The sequence below is a fragment of the Equus quagga genome, chromosome 14, assembly GCF_021613505.1.
Source record: "Equus quagga isolate Etosha38 chromosome 14, UCLA_HA_Equagga_1.0, whole genome shotgun sequence".
In the NCBI taxonomy this organism is placed as follows: domain Eukaryota; kingdom Metazoa; phylum Chordata; class Mammalia; order Perissodactyla; family Equidae; genus Equus; species Equus quagga.
Window position 1 is genome coordinate 24,389,846 of NC_060280.1, and position 12,232 is coordinate 24,402,077.

At 43.2% G+C, this 12,232-nt stretch overlaps 2 protein-coding genes across 2 annotated transcripts; one reads left to right on the plus strand and one right to left on the minus strand.

The window, feature by feature from the left end:
• The first annotated feature begins 1,993 nt into the window (after positions 1–1,993).
• LOC124225498 (ubiquilin-3-like) lies at positions 1,994–3,538 on the plus strand. The gene has a single exon (XM_046638194.1). The coding sequence runs from the start codon at positions 1,994–1,996 to the stop codon at positions 3,536–3,538; it is 1,545 nt and encodes a 514-aa protein (XP_046494150.1).
• A 7,409-nt stretch (positions 3,539–10,947) lies between these two features.
• LOC124251838 (olfactory receptor 52D1-like) lies at positions 10,948–11,904 on the minus strand. The gene has a single exon (XM_046684733.1). It carries the CDS (start codon positions 11,902–11,904, stop codon positions 10,948–10,950), a length of 957 nt encoding a protein of 318 aa, XP_046540689.1.
• Between the last annotated feature and the right edge of the window lie 328 nt (positions 11,905–12,232).

Here is a 12,232-nt window from a genome sequence, read left to right on the forward strand (position 1 = left end):
ATACGCATTATCCCCCAAATCTTCAAAACAAATCTGTGAAAAACTACCATTTTATCAATGATGAAAATCAGGCTTAAAAAGGGTAAATGACATTGAATGTTATAAAGTGGTGGTAGTGAGATTTAAACCAGGACTATTTGACCCTAGAGAGTCCAAGCTGTCTTTTTTTCCTAAATAGTAAATTTTGAATTGATTAAATAAATAGCAAATTGATTGTGTTACTTTATTTTATAATAATATCAGGAATATATGCACAATGTAAGACGTTCAAGTGATATCGGCTCCTCGGGAAGGACAAAGTTCTTATGCTGAAGAACACAGTGGGCAGCGTGGACAGGGCTCCTGCCTTGTGACACAAGTGTGTAAACGGACAAGGAAGGGCCATCAGTTGGTAGTCAGGAAGGAGACATTCAGGCACTGACGATGGAGGCTGTAGGGGTGGAAATGAAGGGGAAAAAAATCCTTGGAATCCTGAGATATGCAGAAGTGGTTCTAGACAGTTGTTGCCTGGAATGTTCTTCAACCTGTGCTACACATTCATGTATTAGCTAAGGAAAAGAAAGAAATATTAATTTGCATATCTTTCTGCTGAGGACAACCCAAAGGGAATCTTGAAAAAGAATTGGTTTTGCTAGTAATATTCATATGGTAGAAGTTGTTCTGAGGTCTAGGCACAACCAGGAGAGGCCCAGTAGTTTGCTGGTTGCCAGGCAGCTGTGAGACTCACCTTGTGAAATTTTGGGGGACTGAGAAAGTATTTTAAACTAAAAAATTACAACTGATCGAGGTCTAGATACTGGTTGGACAAGGAAGATACTGATGCAAACTAATCAAAGTTTAGGAACCTAGATCGATATATCACAAACAATGTAGTTCTAAAGGGCTCTAGAGGTTCTTGTTGCCCTGATCTAGTAGAATCTACTGGAGGCGGCATTCTAGGCAGCCAAATCTCAACTTTGCAGTCCTTGAAAATTCTAGCGTCAGAAAAAGAAAGTTAACTTTATAGCGGCAAAGGCCTAAGACAGCCTGCTGTATCCATCTTCGCAGTAAAAAAATATAATTGCTGCAGGGGTTAGATGGACTTTACCCTAGGGACCCACCTTCCCAGAGTGGTCAAAATAATGCCTTTGAGAGTCATTATTTTCTGCTTTTACAGCTGAAAAATGTCCCCTCCCAAGTGACAATTCTTCTCTTCAAATATATCTTAAATCTAATTATTGTCCTCAAGATCTAAGTCAAACTGTTACATTCTCATGTCTTGTCTTAGCTCTGATTCTCTGAAAGTTGAGATCCTAGTTTGTCTCTCTGAAACAACTTTCTTTACAAGATCTTGGGGAACAAGATGCTGTCTTTTTTAGAATTGTGTAGACGGGTTATTCAGCTTGGTGAGCCTCAGAGATGCAAGCTGCCTACAAGATCCCAGCGAGGCTGCATGCACTAATTATACATACCTTCATTCTGTTCATGTAGAAATGGGAACTTGAGGCTTTGACTGGGCATGGTTGGTATATGGCAAATTTAGTGAAAAATAGATGACTAGAGTCAGTACTTCCTAATCTAGGTCTTTGACCAGTGCCTTTTCTGCTGAGCTATATTTATTTCTCAAACTCAAGTTGGGTGATTTTCAACAGTAAAATAGGCTGGTGCAAAACATGTTTCTAGACAAGAGCATTTAATTTTTTTTCCATTGCTATTTAAATCAAATCATAAAGAGAGCCAACCTCAGACAGGTGGTAGAGACCCCTGCCCTTCCCCCATTCAGGTCTACCTCTCAACTGTGACCTCATCACTGACATCATATCCCCTAAGGCTGGCCCTGAAGAAGGGCAACTGACACCCCTATGGGACCCAGGTCCCTGCAGGGCTCCCCTGGCCTCTGCAGGACGTGGGGAGAGGACATCACTGGACACCTATTGGTCCCTGCGCCCAGGTGTGCTCACATCTAGGCTTTGACAGGTCCTCAGGTGGCCTTGTATTCTTTTCTCGAGGAAATATGGCACAGGCTAGGGAAGAAGCAGGAGACAGTCAGTTGGTGTCTGGTCGGGAGCCATCATCACACATCATCAGAGTGTCTGTCAAGACCCCACAAGACTGCCAGGAATTTATGCTGGCAAAAAATAGCAGCATCCTTCACTTTAAGAAACAGATCTCCAAACGCCTTCACTGTGGTGCTGACAGATTGGTGCTCATCTTCACGGGAAAAATCCTCCGGGATCAAGACACACTAAGCCAGCGTGGCATCTTTGATGGCACTACAGTCCACTTGGTGGTGAGGAGCCAGCTGAAAAGAACTCTGCCCAGTCCTGGAACTCTGCCAGGCCCCACAGGCCACTGCACCCATCGTTCTGAACCCTCCACCTCAGAGAGTGCCCGGATGCTAGCCAGGCTGGTCCGTCTTGTCCGGAGCTCACCTGATCTACCTGACTTCCTTGGCCAGGTGGCTCAATTCCTGATGGCTGCTCCTGAGTCTGCAGCACAGTTCTTGGAAGACCCTGTGGTTCAAGGCCTGGCAAGTGAGAAACCACCCAATACCAGCCATGTTCCTGAACCCTCAAGGCCAGTACAGAAATCCAAGCCAGCTCTTAAGGCTCTCGAAAACTTGCAGAACCCAGCCCAGCAACAGGTGCTCCTGCAGGCAGACAAACGGGGACTGGAGGCCGTGAAGGCAGCGCCAGGTGGTGACAATGACATGCATCAGGTCTGCTCTGATATCCAGCAGCCCATGCTCTCCACTCTGGCTCCACTGGTTGCCTCCAAACGCCACAACCTAGGTTCAGAGCCTTGCAAAGGGGATGCCAATGCTCACAGCAGTACTGACACCACCGCCATCACCACAGCCTCTACAATAGTGAGGCCATTGACACAGGAGGTCAGTGCAAGAGTAGTTTCCCAGGGTAGCGCCATGGCCTCAAGTCAGGCCAATTCAGGATGCAGGCCTGGTATGTTGGACTTGTGCTCAGGCCAGGATCTTACCTCCCAGGATAGCCAGCAGCCCTTAGGGAAAGCCACTCTAACCAGTCAGCTGCGACCTTCACCCTTGTGTAGAGCCTTGCATTGTCTGCAGCAGAATCCAGCTCTGATACACCTGCTGGCAACTGGCAGCCCCCTGCAACATCATATGCCAGTACTTCCCATCCTCACCAACCCACGAGCACTGCAGGCATTGATACAGATAGAAAAAGGCCTGCAGATACTGTCCAGGGAGGTGCCTGGGCTGGTACCTTGTTTATGGGGCCCAGGTAGACCACATAGGGCTAGAGGAGCCCCTGAAACTAGGGGTGGACAGAGTCATAAAGCAGACCCAGTGCAACCCACCTTGGTCATTCTTCAGCTCCTCCATGCACTGGCCAATGCCTGCTCCCAGTCTAGTCAACTCTCACCCTCATCCCCCCTCACTGAAGGCCACTACCAGCAAGAACTGGAGCATCTGAAGGCCATGGGTTTTGCTAATCATGATGCTAATTTGCAGGCCCTCATAGCCACAGGCGGAGACATCCACGCTGCCATTGAGAGGCTGCTGGGGGAACCAGAGGCCTAGGTCCCTCCAGGTGATGCCCACTATGCACCACCCCATGGAGGGGGAGGAAAAGGAAAGGGAAGGGAAGGGGAGGGGAAGTAGCTTATTTTGGGAATTCCTCCTACTCAGATCATGTGCACACTTGCATAGCCTCTCCCTCACCTCCCAAGCTTGTTCTACATTAAAAAGATTGCTTGGATCTCGTGTGTGATGTCAATTTGTGGGTAGGTGGGCAAAGAAAATGATGTTTGGGGGAGGGATTGATCATATTATATGGTCTTGGGTCTGGGCGTCACCTCTTCTCATACTCCTAATCTCAGAGTATTTTCCAAATTTGAACAACAGGTGAGAAAATCCTTAGTTTTTTCAACATCTTTACTCCTGCTCAATTAGCACCCCAGTTCCCTGCCAACATTACCATCATCACCATAAATCACCTCTAGATGAACTCCAGAGTGACTCTAAAGGAATCCTGGCCTTTGCTGTCCTGGGAAGCCATGACTATGGGCTCTGGAAGCCACTCACTCTTTGACTTTATTTCTGCCTTTAGATCCAGTCTCTTGATATTAAGGAAAGATGTTTGACTTCCGTCTCAGCTAGTCTTATTTTGAGAACTGCTTTTACCAGGATCGTGTTCTCAGGAGGTCAACTCCTACTACTTCTGAAGCTCCATCTTCTCTTACTATTCAGGCTTCTTCCCTTTTTGCTGCAAAATACTTGACTGTGCTATCTTACTGGCTACTGAACTATATCTTTCCTTTTGTCTCTGAAATTGTTGCAAGTATGTCTTCTTTCACTGACCATGTTTCACCATCCTTTGCAGTCAGAGACTTGCCCCCAGTATGGTATAGAAGCTTTCTCCAACTGTTTCTCATTCCTCATCTTCCCAAATTTTTCTACAGTGTTTGATATACTGACCCTTCTTTCTTTAAGATGCTTCATTTAGTCTGTTTTATTTTTCATTTTCTTAGAGAATGGTGCTTCCTGAGATTATGTTACACCAATTCTTTATATATCCTTTAAAGAGTTTAGCCGTTTCCTTGGCTGTGGCTCTTCTATGCTCATGGTTCCTAAATCTTTGAGTCTGTTTGTACTTTCCACAGCCCGCTAGCCTTCCCTTTGAGTGTCCCAGAAGAACCTTTGGATCTGCATTTCCAAATATAGCTCAGCATCTTTCCCCTTGCCCCTATTCCTACTCTGAATTCTGTGGTCCTTATGTTTTAGTGCAAGTCATCAATACCTTCCCAATATATCTATTCTCTTCTCTAAAACTCTGATCTATCATTGAGGTAACACATAGTGTAGGCAGATGAGGCATGTTCCAGAGGACCAGTGGCTATATGTAACCATGTGGCAGGATAAAAGCTGATGAAACAGAGAAGAGGGAACATATTGGGAGAATAACTTTGGAGGAAACGAGGGACTAACAATTCAGAGCAAGCCCGAGGCATCAATTGAGCCTGAGATGAGAAACAGCTGAATCTCCTGCTTCCTGGGGGCCAGGGAGGATAGACGTCTCTGATCTAGTTACCGTGACTTAATTGTGCTCTGATGCAACACGAACTTAGAGACCTGAAGGTTGTGGAGGTCAGGGACTGTGGATAAAACACTTCGAGGACCTCACTTCCCAGCAATGAGTTTGGTGCACAGTTTTCTCTTCATTTCCCTGTAGCAGCAGGATGTTGGTCTGAATTTCTGAGATCAGCGATGCATGTTTGGTCTCAGGGAAGAGTTAGAGTTGCCGGGGAGACGTGATGGCGATGGGCAGGGCAGTATCCTGGGATCCTAGAAGTATGCTTCCCCTCTTCCATCAAGCAAGCCAGACTCCTGAGTGAGGAGGGAGATCTAAGTAATAATGTTAATAGCCTTCCTGGGGGCTGGATGTTGCTACCTCTAGTCTGATAGCAACCTACTAGATTCTACAAATCACCCTCCTCCTCTAGGAACTATTGCATTCTAGCTTCAGAATGATAAAAGAGCCAAAACAGAATTTTAAGAAGTGGAGCTTGCTGCCAAGGCTGAAGAATCCTCCATCTTTCTATAGTATTGTAATCTTGGACTTTGTTCAGCAGTGGGAAACTGTGGGGAAGAACTGCTCTGTGCTATACTCACAGGGCGTCAATCCAGAGTATAGGCCACAGCTAGATCCTGTGCCAAGGTGTTAGCAACTGCGTGGTCCCTGCAGCCAAGATTATCTCTTTAGGCAGGTGAGATGTTTCTGGAAAAGCCAAAATTAGAAAAGAATATTGGAGGGATCTCTGCTAAAATAATTCCTTTCTGTAATACCAGTGTTGGAGGGGGCTTAAAGGTTTAGGGAAAGAGGAAGCATCCTGGGTAGAATGGGTGGGCTGAATCCCACAATGTTTGCATACACATGCATCAAGTCACAGAACAATGCACAATGAAAAATATGGCCACTGAGACATATAATAGACTTTAAACTAAAGTTACAACAGATCACGTGGAGGATATTACACTGCCCTGCGATTATAATACTGTAGAAAATAAACTTTGATAGCCCTGTTCATAAATTTTCAGTCAGGCATTATAAGAGTTAGAGGTGCAGAGATAAATTATCTCTACTCAACAGCAATTATTTATTGGAAGTCTGTCAGTGGTGGATGTATATTACAAACCCTTACACAATTTCAATCACAGACATATAGTCAGTACACAGACATCCATTCACAAGGTGATGGAAAGGCTTAAACATCCGCTCAGAGTGTGGGACCTCCCTTTGACATACATGTCCTTCTTTGCTCAGTGCCTGCTGATATCTAAAGGGGATCCTGACAGCCTCCGACATCACTGATGAGAGTCTCCCTTAAACTGTCATCTTGATATAATCCTGGGGTTGGAGGTTACCCACATCTGGATTACCATCCTCTTTGTGCCACGTACCTGGTGAGACAGCTGGGAATGCCATCCTCATCCAGGTCATCTTGATGAGCAATGTTATTCATATACCCTTTGTCTTCTTTCATTCACCAACCTGGCTCTCAGCTCCACTGGCCATTTTGTGTCTCTGTGCTGGAGAGATTTCCTTTGGTGGATGCCTGGCCCTGATGGTTTGTGTCCATTCTATCCGTGCTCTGGAGTCCACAATTCTTTTTACCATGGCCTTTGATCAATAGGTAGCTATCTGCAACCCATTGAAATATACAACAAAAGGAAAAATTTGGTCGGATACACCAGTTTGAGACAGAAGATGAGGATAGTGTAAAAGCAATGGTGGTTGGTTGATATATTTGTGGGTGGAACTGGGGAGCACTGGAATGCAAACTATAGGACTTGAGTATATCTAATATTGGACACATCACTTTGCCACTTATGAACCTATATTTCCTTACCGGTACGTTAAGTCCCTTATAGCTCTATGATCCTGTAAATCTAATCCACAGGCAGGTACATTTTAAGTATTGCTGTGGGTGTTCACAGTCCTGAATCCTGGCCCTGTGTCTCATACTAACTTTCTGGGTTACGGAACTTCACTTTCTTCCAGGAATATTGTGAAGGTCATAGCCGGTTAACACTGTGAATCTGCTTTGGATTTTTTGATCAAATGAAATTAGAATCCTAGAGGAATGAGCATAGAACCCACAAAGATGCATTTCAGGAGCAGGACACAGTTGCAAAAGGGTTGAACTAACACCCACTCCCACTTTCAGTTTCTTTGTATATGTTTTTCTGCTTCTAAAATCATTACACTACCAGGTCCCTTTACATTTACTGCTTTAAAAGACAAAGCGTCTTCACTTTTGTTCCTACACTTTCTTGCAGGTTGGGATTCTCACAAGAAGCATGCATTTATGGTTCCATGTTGGTGATATCTATTCATCCATTCACTAACTTATGCAAAAATTAACTCCTACTATGTTCCAGGCTTACTCCTAATATAGTCAGATCACAAAGTAGGAAATGAAAAACTTTACCTGAGAGTATTAGTAATAAAAGTTTCCCGTTTACTGCTCACCTTTATAGCAAAAGCAATTACTCAAAAAAGTTGTCCACACTCATCCACACCAACTTCTTTTTTCTTATTCTCTTAGACTTGCTACAATTAGGCTTTTGTCCATATTACTCCAAAGTTTGAAAATGATCTTGTCAGGATAATCCAAGATGTCTGTATTGCTGAATCCTATGGTCTTTCCTCAGTCATCATCTTACTTGTCTGTCAGTGATAGTTGACTGATTCCTGTATTTGATACAGTTTATCACTCCCTCTTCCTTGAGACACTATTTGTTATCTTCCAGGACATTTTTGGATTAACTCTTATCTCAAATATTTTTCCCTCTCAGTTTCCTCTGCTGGTTCCTCCTTACTTTCCTGATCTCTGAACCTTGAGGTCCTTGTCTGTCTATTTTCTCTCAGGTCCTTGGTGTTTTCATCTAGTGTCATTGTTTGAAAGACCACATCTATTCTGTTGAGTTCCAAATTCATATTTCCAGTCCAGACTCCTCCCTTGAATTCCATACTGCTACATGGCCCAACCGTTGAGACCTTTCCTATTGAATATCTTTACGATATCATAAACTCAAAGTGTTCAAAAATAAACTCATGATCTTCCCCCAGTCTCCCTTGTCTTGTTCCAGTTTTTTTTTTTTACCAAAACCTTTCGTGTTATCCTCACTTTTCTCTTTCTTGATTTCAGTCCTGTTGGTGCTACCTTGAAAATATTCTGAGAATCTGACCATCTTTTACTATCTCCATGGTTACCATTCTGTCAAATCGCTGTAATTGCAATAGTGTTCTAAATAGTGCCTCTGCTGTCATCCTTTCCCCTGCTCCTTCTGCTTTGTTCTCTATGCAGCAGCTACATTGATCCTATTACAGACTAAAACAGATAATATTGAATTTTACAGGTGAGAAAGTAGGTACCAAGAAAGTCTGTCATTTTCCCAAGGCCACACAGTCTGTGATTGACTGAGACAGAGGAACCCAAGCTCTTTGATTCCAGAGTTTGTGCTCTTAGCTTTGTGCTGCTCTACAGCCAGAATCAATCAGTTCCCATGAAAGGAGTATGCAGCAAATGTGTCCTGTCCTGCTCTGGCGCAGAGGAAGGGACCAATTAGGTTTCCAACACTTGAGGAGTTTAGAATCTCATTTAGAAAGAAAAAGCTCAGAGAATAATTCAAATCACAATAAAGAAATTATCTATAAATTAACTTATGATTAGCACAAATTGAATGTGTCCCTGATGCTGAGAAGTGTCATTAGCATATTACAATAACATGGGAGGCAGAGAGAGGTAGTAGGCAGTTTGCTCAGCGCTCAGAAGGAAGGATTCATTTTTCTTTTTTAATCCTGCATATGCTAGAAGGTGAGTGTGTGTGTGTGTGTGTTTTGTAAGAGAGATAGACAGACAAACTTAGGAGTGATGGGTGGGTTGAACTCTGGTCCTGGAGATGAGCTATGACATCAGGGAGAACTTGGCAGGGTTACTCCTCAGGGCCTCACCAGGGCTGAATCACTTAAAATCCAACTCAAAGGGTCTCCATCAGCACAAATTGAAAGAGCTAGACCCAGGGCAAAAAGAAATAAGTATACCAATAAGGCAGGATTCCAAGGTTATTCTAAGTGTAAACTCTTCTCTGCAATTTGAGAATTGCACTGATTCATATGCAAAAATGGGATGCACTTCTCAATGTGGTCCAGCAGAAAAGTTGCTTAAAGCTCCAGTAGGGCTGTGTTCACAGAGCAGGTTAAATCATTCATGTATGTCCAATGATTGATGACATCTGTCTATCCTCAAAAGTTGAATTCCTTTTACGTGTGCACTTAGTAATGCATGATGCTAAATCCTGGGTTGTGGTGATCAGGGAAGTACCATGTTGAGGAATCCTGCTTTCTCCTATTAATCACTAACCTCACTTTACCACAGTCTTGAGTTAAAACTGATTGAAGATTCTTAACATACATACACACACAAAAAGAGACACGGAAATTTTTGGAGGTGATGGATATATTTAATACCTTGATTGTGGTGATAGTAGCACAGGAGAATGCGTGTGTCCAAACTCATCAAATTGTATACACTAAACATGTACGGTGTTTTGTATATCAATTACACCTCAATAAAGCTGTTAAAAAACTGATTGAGATTGATCCATCACTGTTTCAATAGAAATTGATTCACAAAACCTGCAAGAGCCACACATTTCTTTAGATCTTGGTTTGGCTTTTGAGGACCCCCAGGGATTTAATCTTACTCTGCTTCCTCAAGCTCTTTCAGCAATCCTCTTTGCTGGCTCCTTCGTAGACACTGGTCCTGTCCTTCCTTTTCTTCCAGTCTCTGCTTTACCCCTTGGGTCTTTCTTCCATGAGTCCTTCTGAGGCTACAGACATGACTGACCCCAGCCCACGATGGCTCCCTGCGTGTGAACTTACCTCTGTAGCTAGACATGGAGTGTTCCATGGTCAGAACTGGCACTTCTCCTCTTGTTTACTCCATGGACTCTGTGATACTTTTTCCTATAATTGTGTGTATTTTAGAACTGAGGTTACTAAGGCGATGAAGGGCAATTTACAAAGGCACTTAGATTGTGATCAGACCCCCCTGATCCTTCGTAAGGGATAATTTTATGTCTAAAAGAAAAGGGACCTCAAAATGGAGGGCCAGAGAAGTGGAGAAAATACAGTTTTAATGAGCACTATTCATATCCCAAGTACTGTCTAAATATTTTAGAGTTGTTATTTAATATACTTATCACAATAACTCTGTGAAGTAATATAATATAAATCAGTCTTAAATAAGTTATAACTTGGTTGACAATATTTAGAGAGATTATATAACGTTCTCATCTTATATTTATTTAATCAGCACTTTACACGTTAGGCACCATCTTATGTTTTCTACATTCATTAATTTATTTATTCCTCACCACAACATTAAGAGTTAGATATTATCATTATCATCCATTTAACAATTGGCCAAACTGAGGCATAGAAACATTTAGCACCATGCTCAAGGCCACAAAAGTTAGTAAGTAGAGGAACCAGGATTCAAACCGAGGCATTCTGACTTTAGAATTTGTGCTTTTAAATACCACCCAAAGTATTGGAACTCAGATTCAATTTACTTTAAATTTTTTTCTCTTTCCTACTTGGACTCATGAAATATCCCCACCATGAAACCCAGACTCCTTTCAAGAATAGGAAATGACTTGTTCTTTAGTAAATCAGATACTTCTGAGATAAAATTAAAAATATTAACTTTCTCAACTATTCAGTCGCTCAAGGAGCCTCAGAAATAAGGTATTTCAAAGTAATTATTGATATTTCCAATACAGCTGGCCTTTCCTTTTCCTTCTAGTGCTTCTGCCCAATGTAAACACCTTCCTCTCCTATCATAGGTCTTCATATCATGTAAATGCATAAAGACTGTTACCATACCTATTTGTTTTTCTCATCCCCAACCTCTGCTCAGAATTCACATTGAAATTTTCCCTAAGTGAAGCAGTCTTAGAAGTTGACTCCGAATCTCTTTGGTCCTAGCCCCATAGATGATGGGGTTGAGCACAGGAGGCACCAGCACATAGAGATTAGCCAGAAAGATGTGCACGTGCTTGGGGACTCGGTGTTGGCCAAAGCGGTGGGTGAGGAAGGAGAAGAAGGCAGGAATGTAGAAGACCAGGATGACCCCGAGGTGGGAGCCACAAGTACTCAGAGCCTTGTGCTGGGCATCGTGGGATGGAAGATGAAAGACAGCACGAAGGATAAAACCATAGGAGATAGCTATGAGAATCGAATCCAGACCCACAGCCAGCAGGGCCACAGTCAACCCATAGACAATATTGACAGTGATATTGGCACAGGCCAGTCGAGCAATGCCCATATGCTCACAGTATGTGTGTGCCATGACACGGTGCTGACAGTAGGGCAGTCGCCTCAGCAAGAAGATGAAGGGGGAGACAACGGCCACACTACGGAATATCCCCACAAGGCCAATTCTGCCTATGATGCTATGATTGAGAATTGTTGTGTAACTCAGCGGATGGCAGATAGCCACATATCGATCAAAAGCCATGGCAAGAAGAATCGAAGACTCCAGGGCATAGATAGAATGGATGCAAAACATCTGGGCCAGGCATCCCCCAAAGGAAATCTCACCAGCCTGCAGCCACAAAATGGCCAGCGTTTTGGGCACAGTGGTGGAGCTGAGAGCCAGGTCGGTGAGTGAGAGAAGGCAAAGGAAGATGTACATCGGGGCATGAAGCACCCTGTCTGTCATAATGATAAAGATGAGAGTGACATTCCCAGCCAGTGCTACCAGGTACATGGCACAAAAGGGGATGGCAATCCAGGTGTGGGCCCACTCCAGCCCTGGGATCCCTGTCAGGAAGAGAGTGGCTGGGAGGCTGTTGTCACTGATGTTGGAAGCTGACATTCTGCTTGGAAAACAAAAGATTGTATCCAAGGTGTGATGGTGCACCAGTCCTGTACCAGCAGGTATTCTGTTCACTCACGTAAAATGATGACCTTGTTGTCAAGTAATCTTTTTTAGACTGAGAAAAATATTTGTTGTTATTAACTTCTTCAAGAATCTTAAAAGACTCTAGCACATAATCTGCTTTTTTTCCCCTTCTGCTAATTCCTATATTTATCAGTCATGATTTGAGTCCTACATTCCAAGCACCAAGTTAAGTATTAAGTATTAAGCTTATAAGTATATTATAATAATTAAGTATTAATGCTTATATAAGTATTAAGTATCT

Bases quoted from the DNA above. Each gene is read 5' to 3' on its own strand.
- LOC124225498 (XM_046638194.1), top strand. From the start codon at position 1,994: ATGGCACAGGCTAGGGAAGAAGCAGGAGACAGTCAGTTGGTGTCTGGT.
- LOC124251838 (XM_046684733.1), bottom strand. From the start codon at position 11,904: ATGTCAGCTTCCAACATCAGTGACAACAGCCTCCCAGCCACTCTCTTC.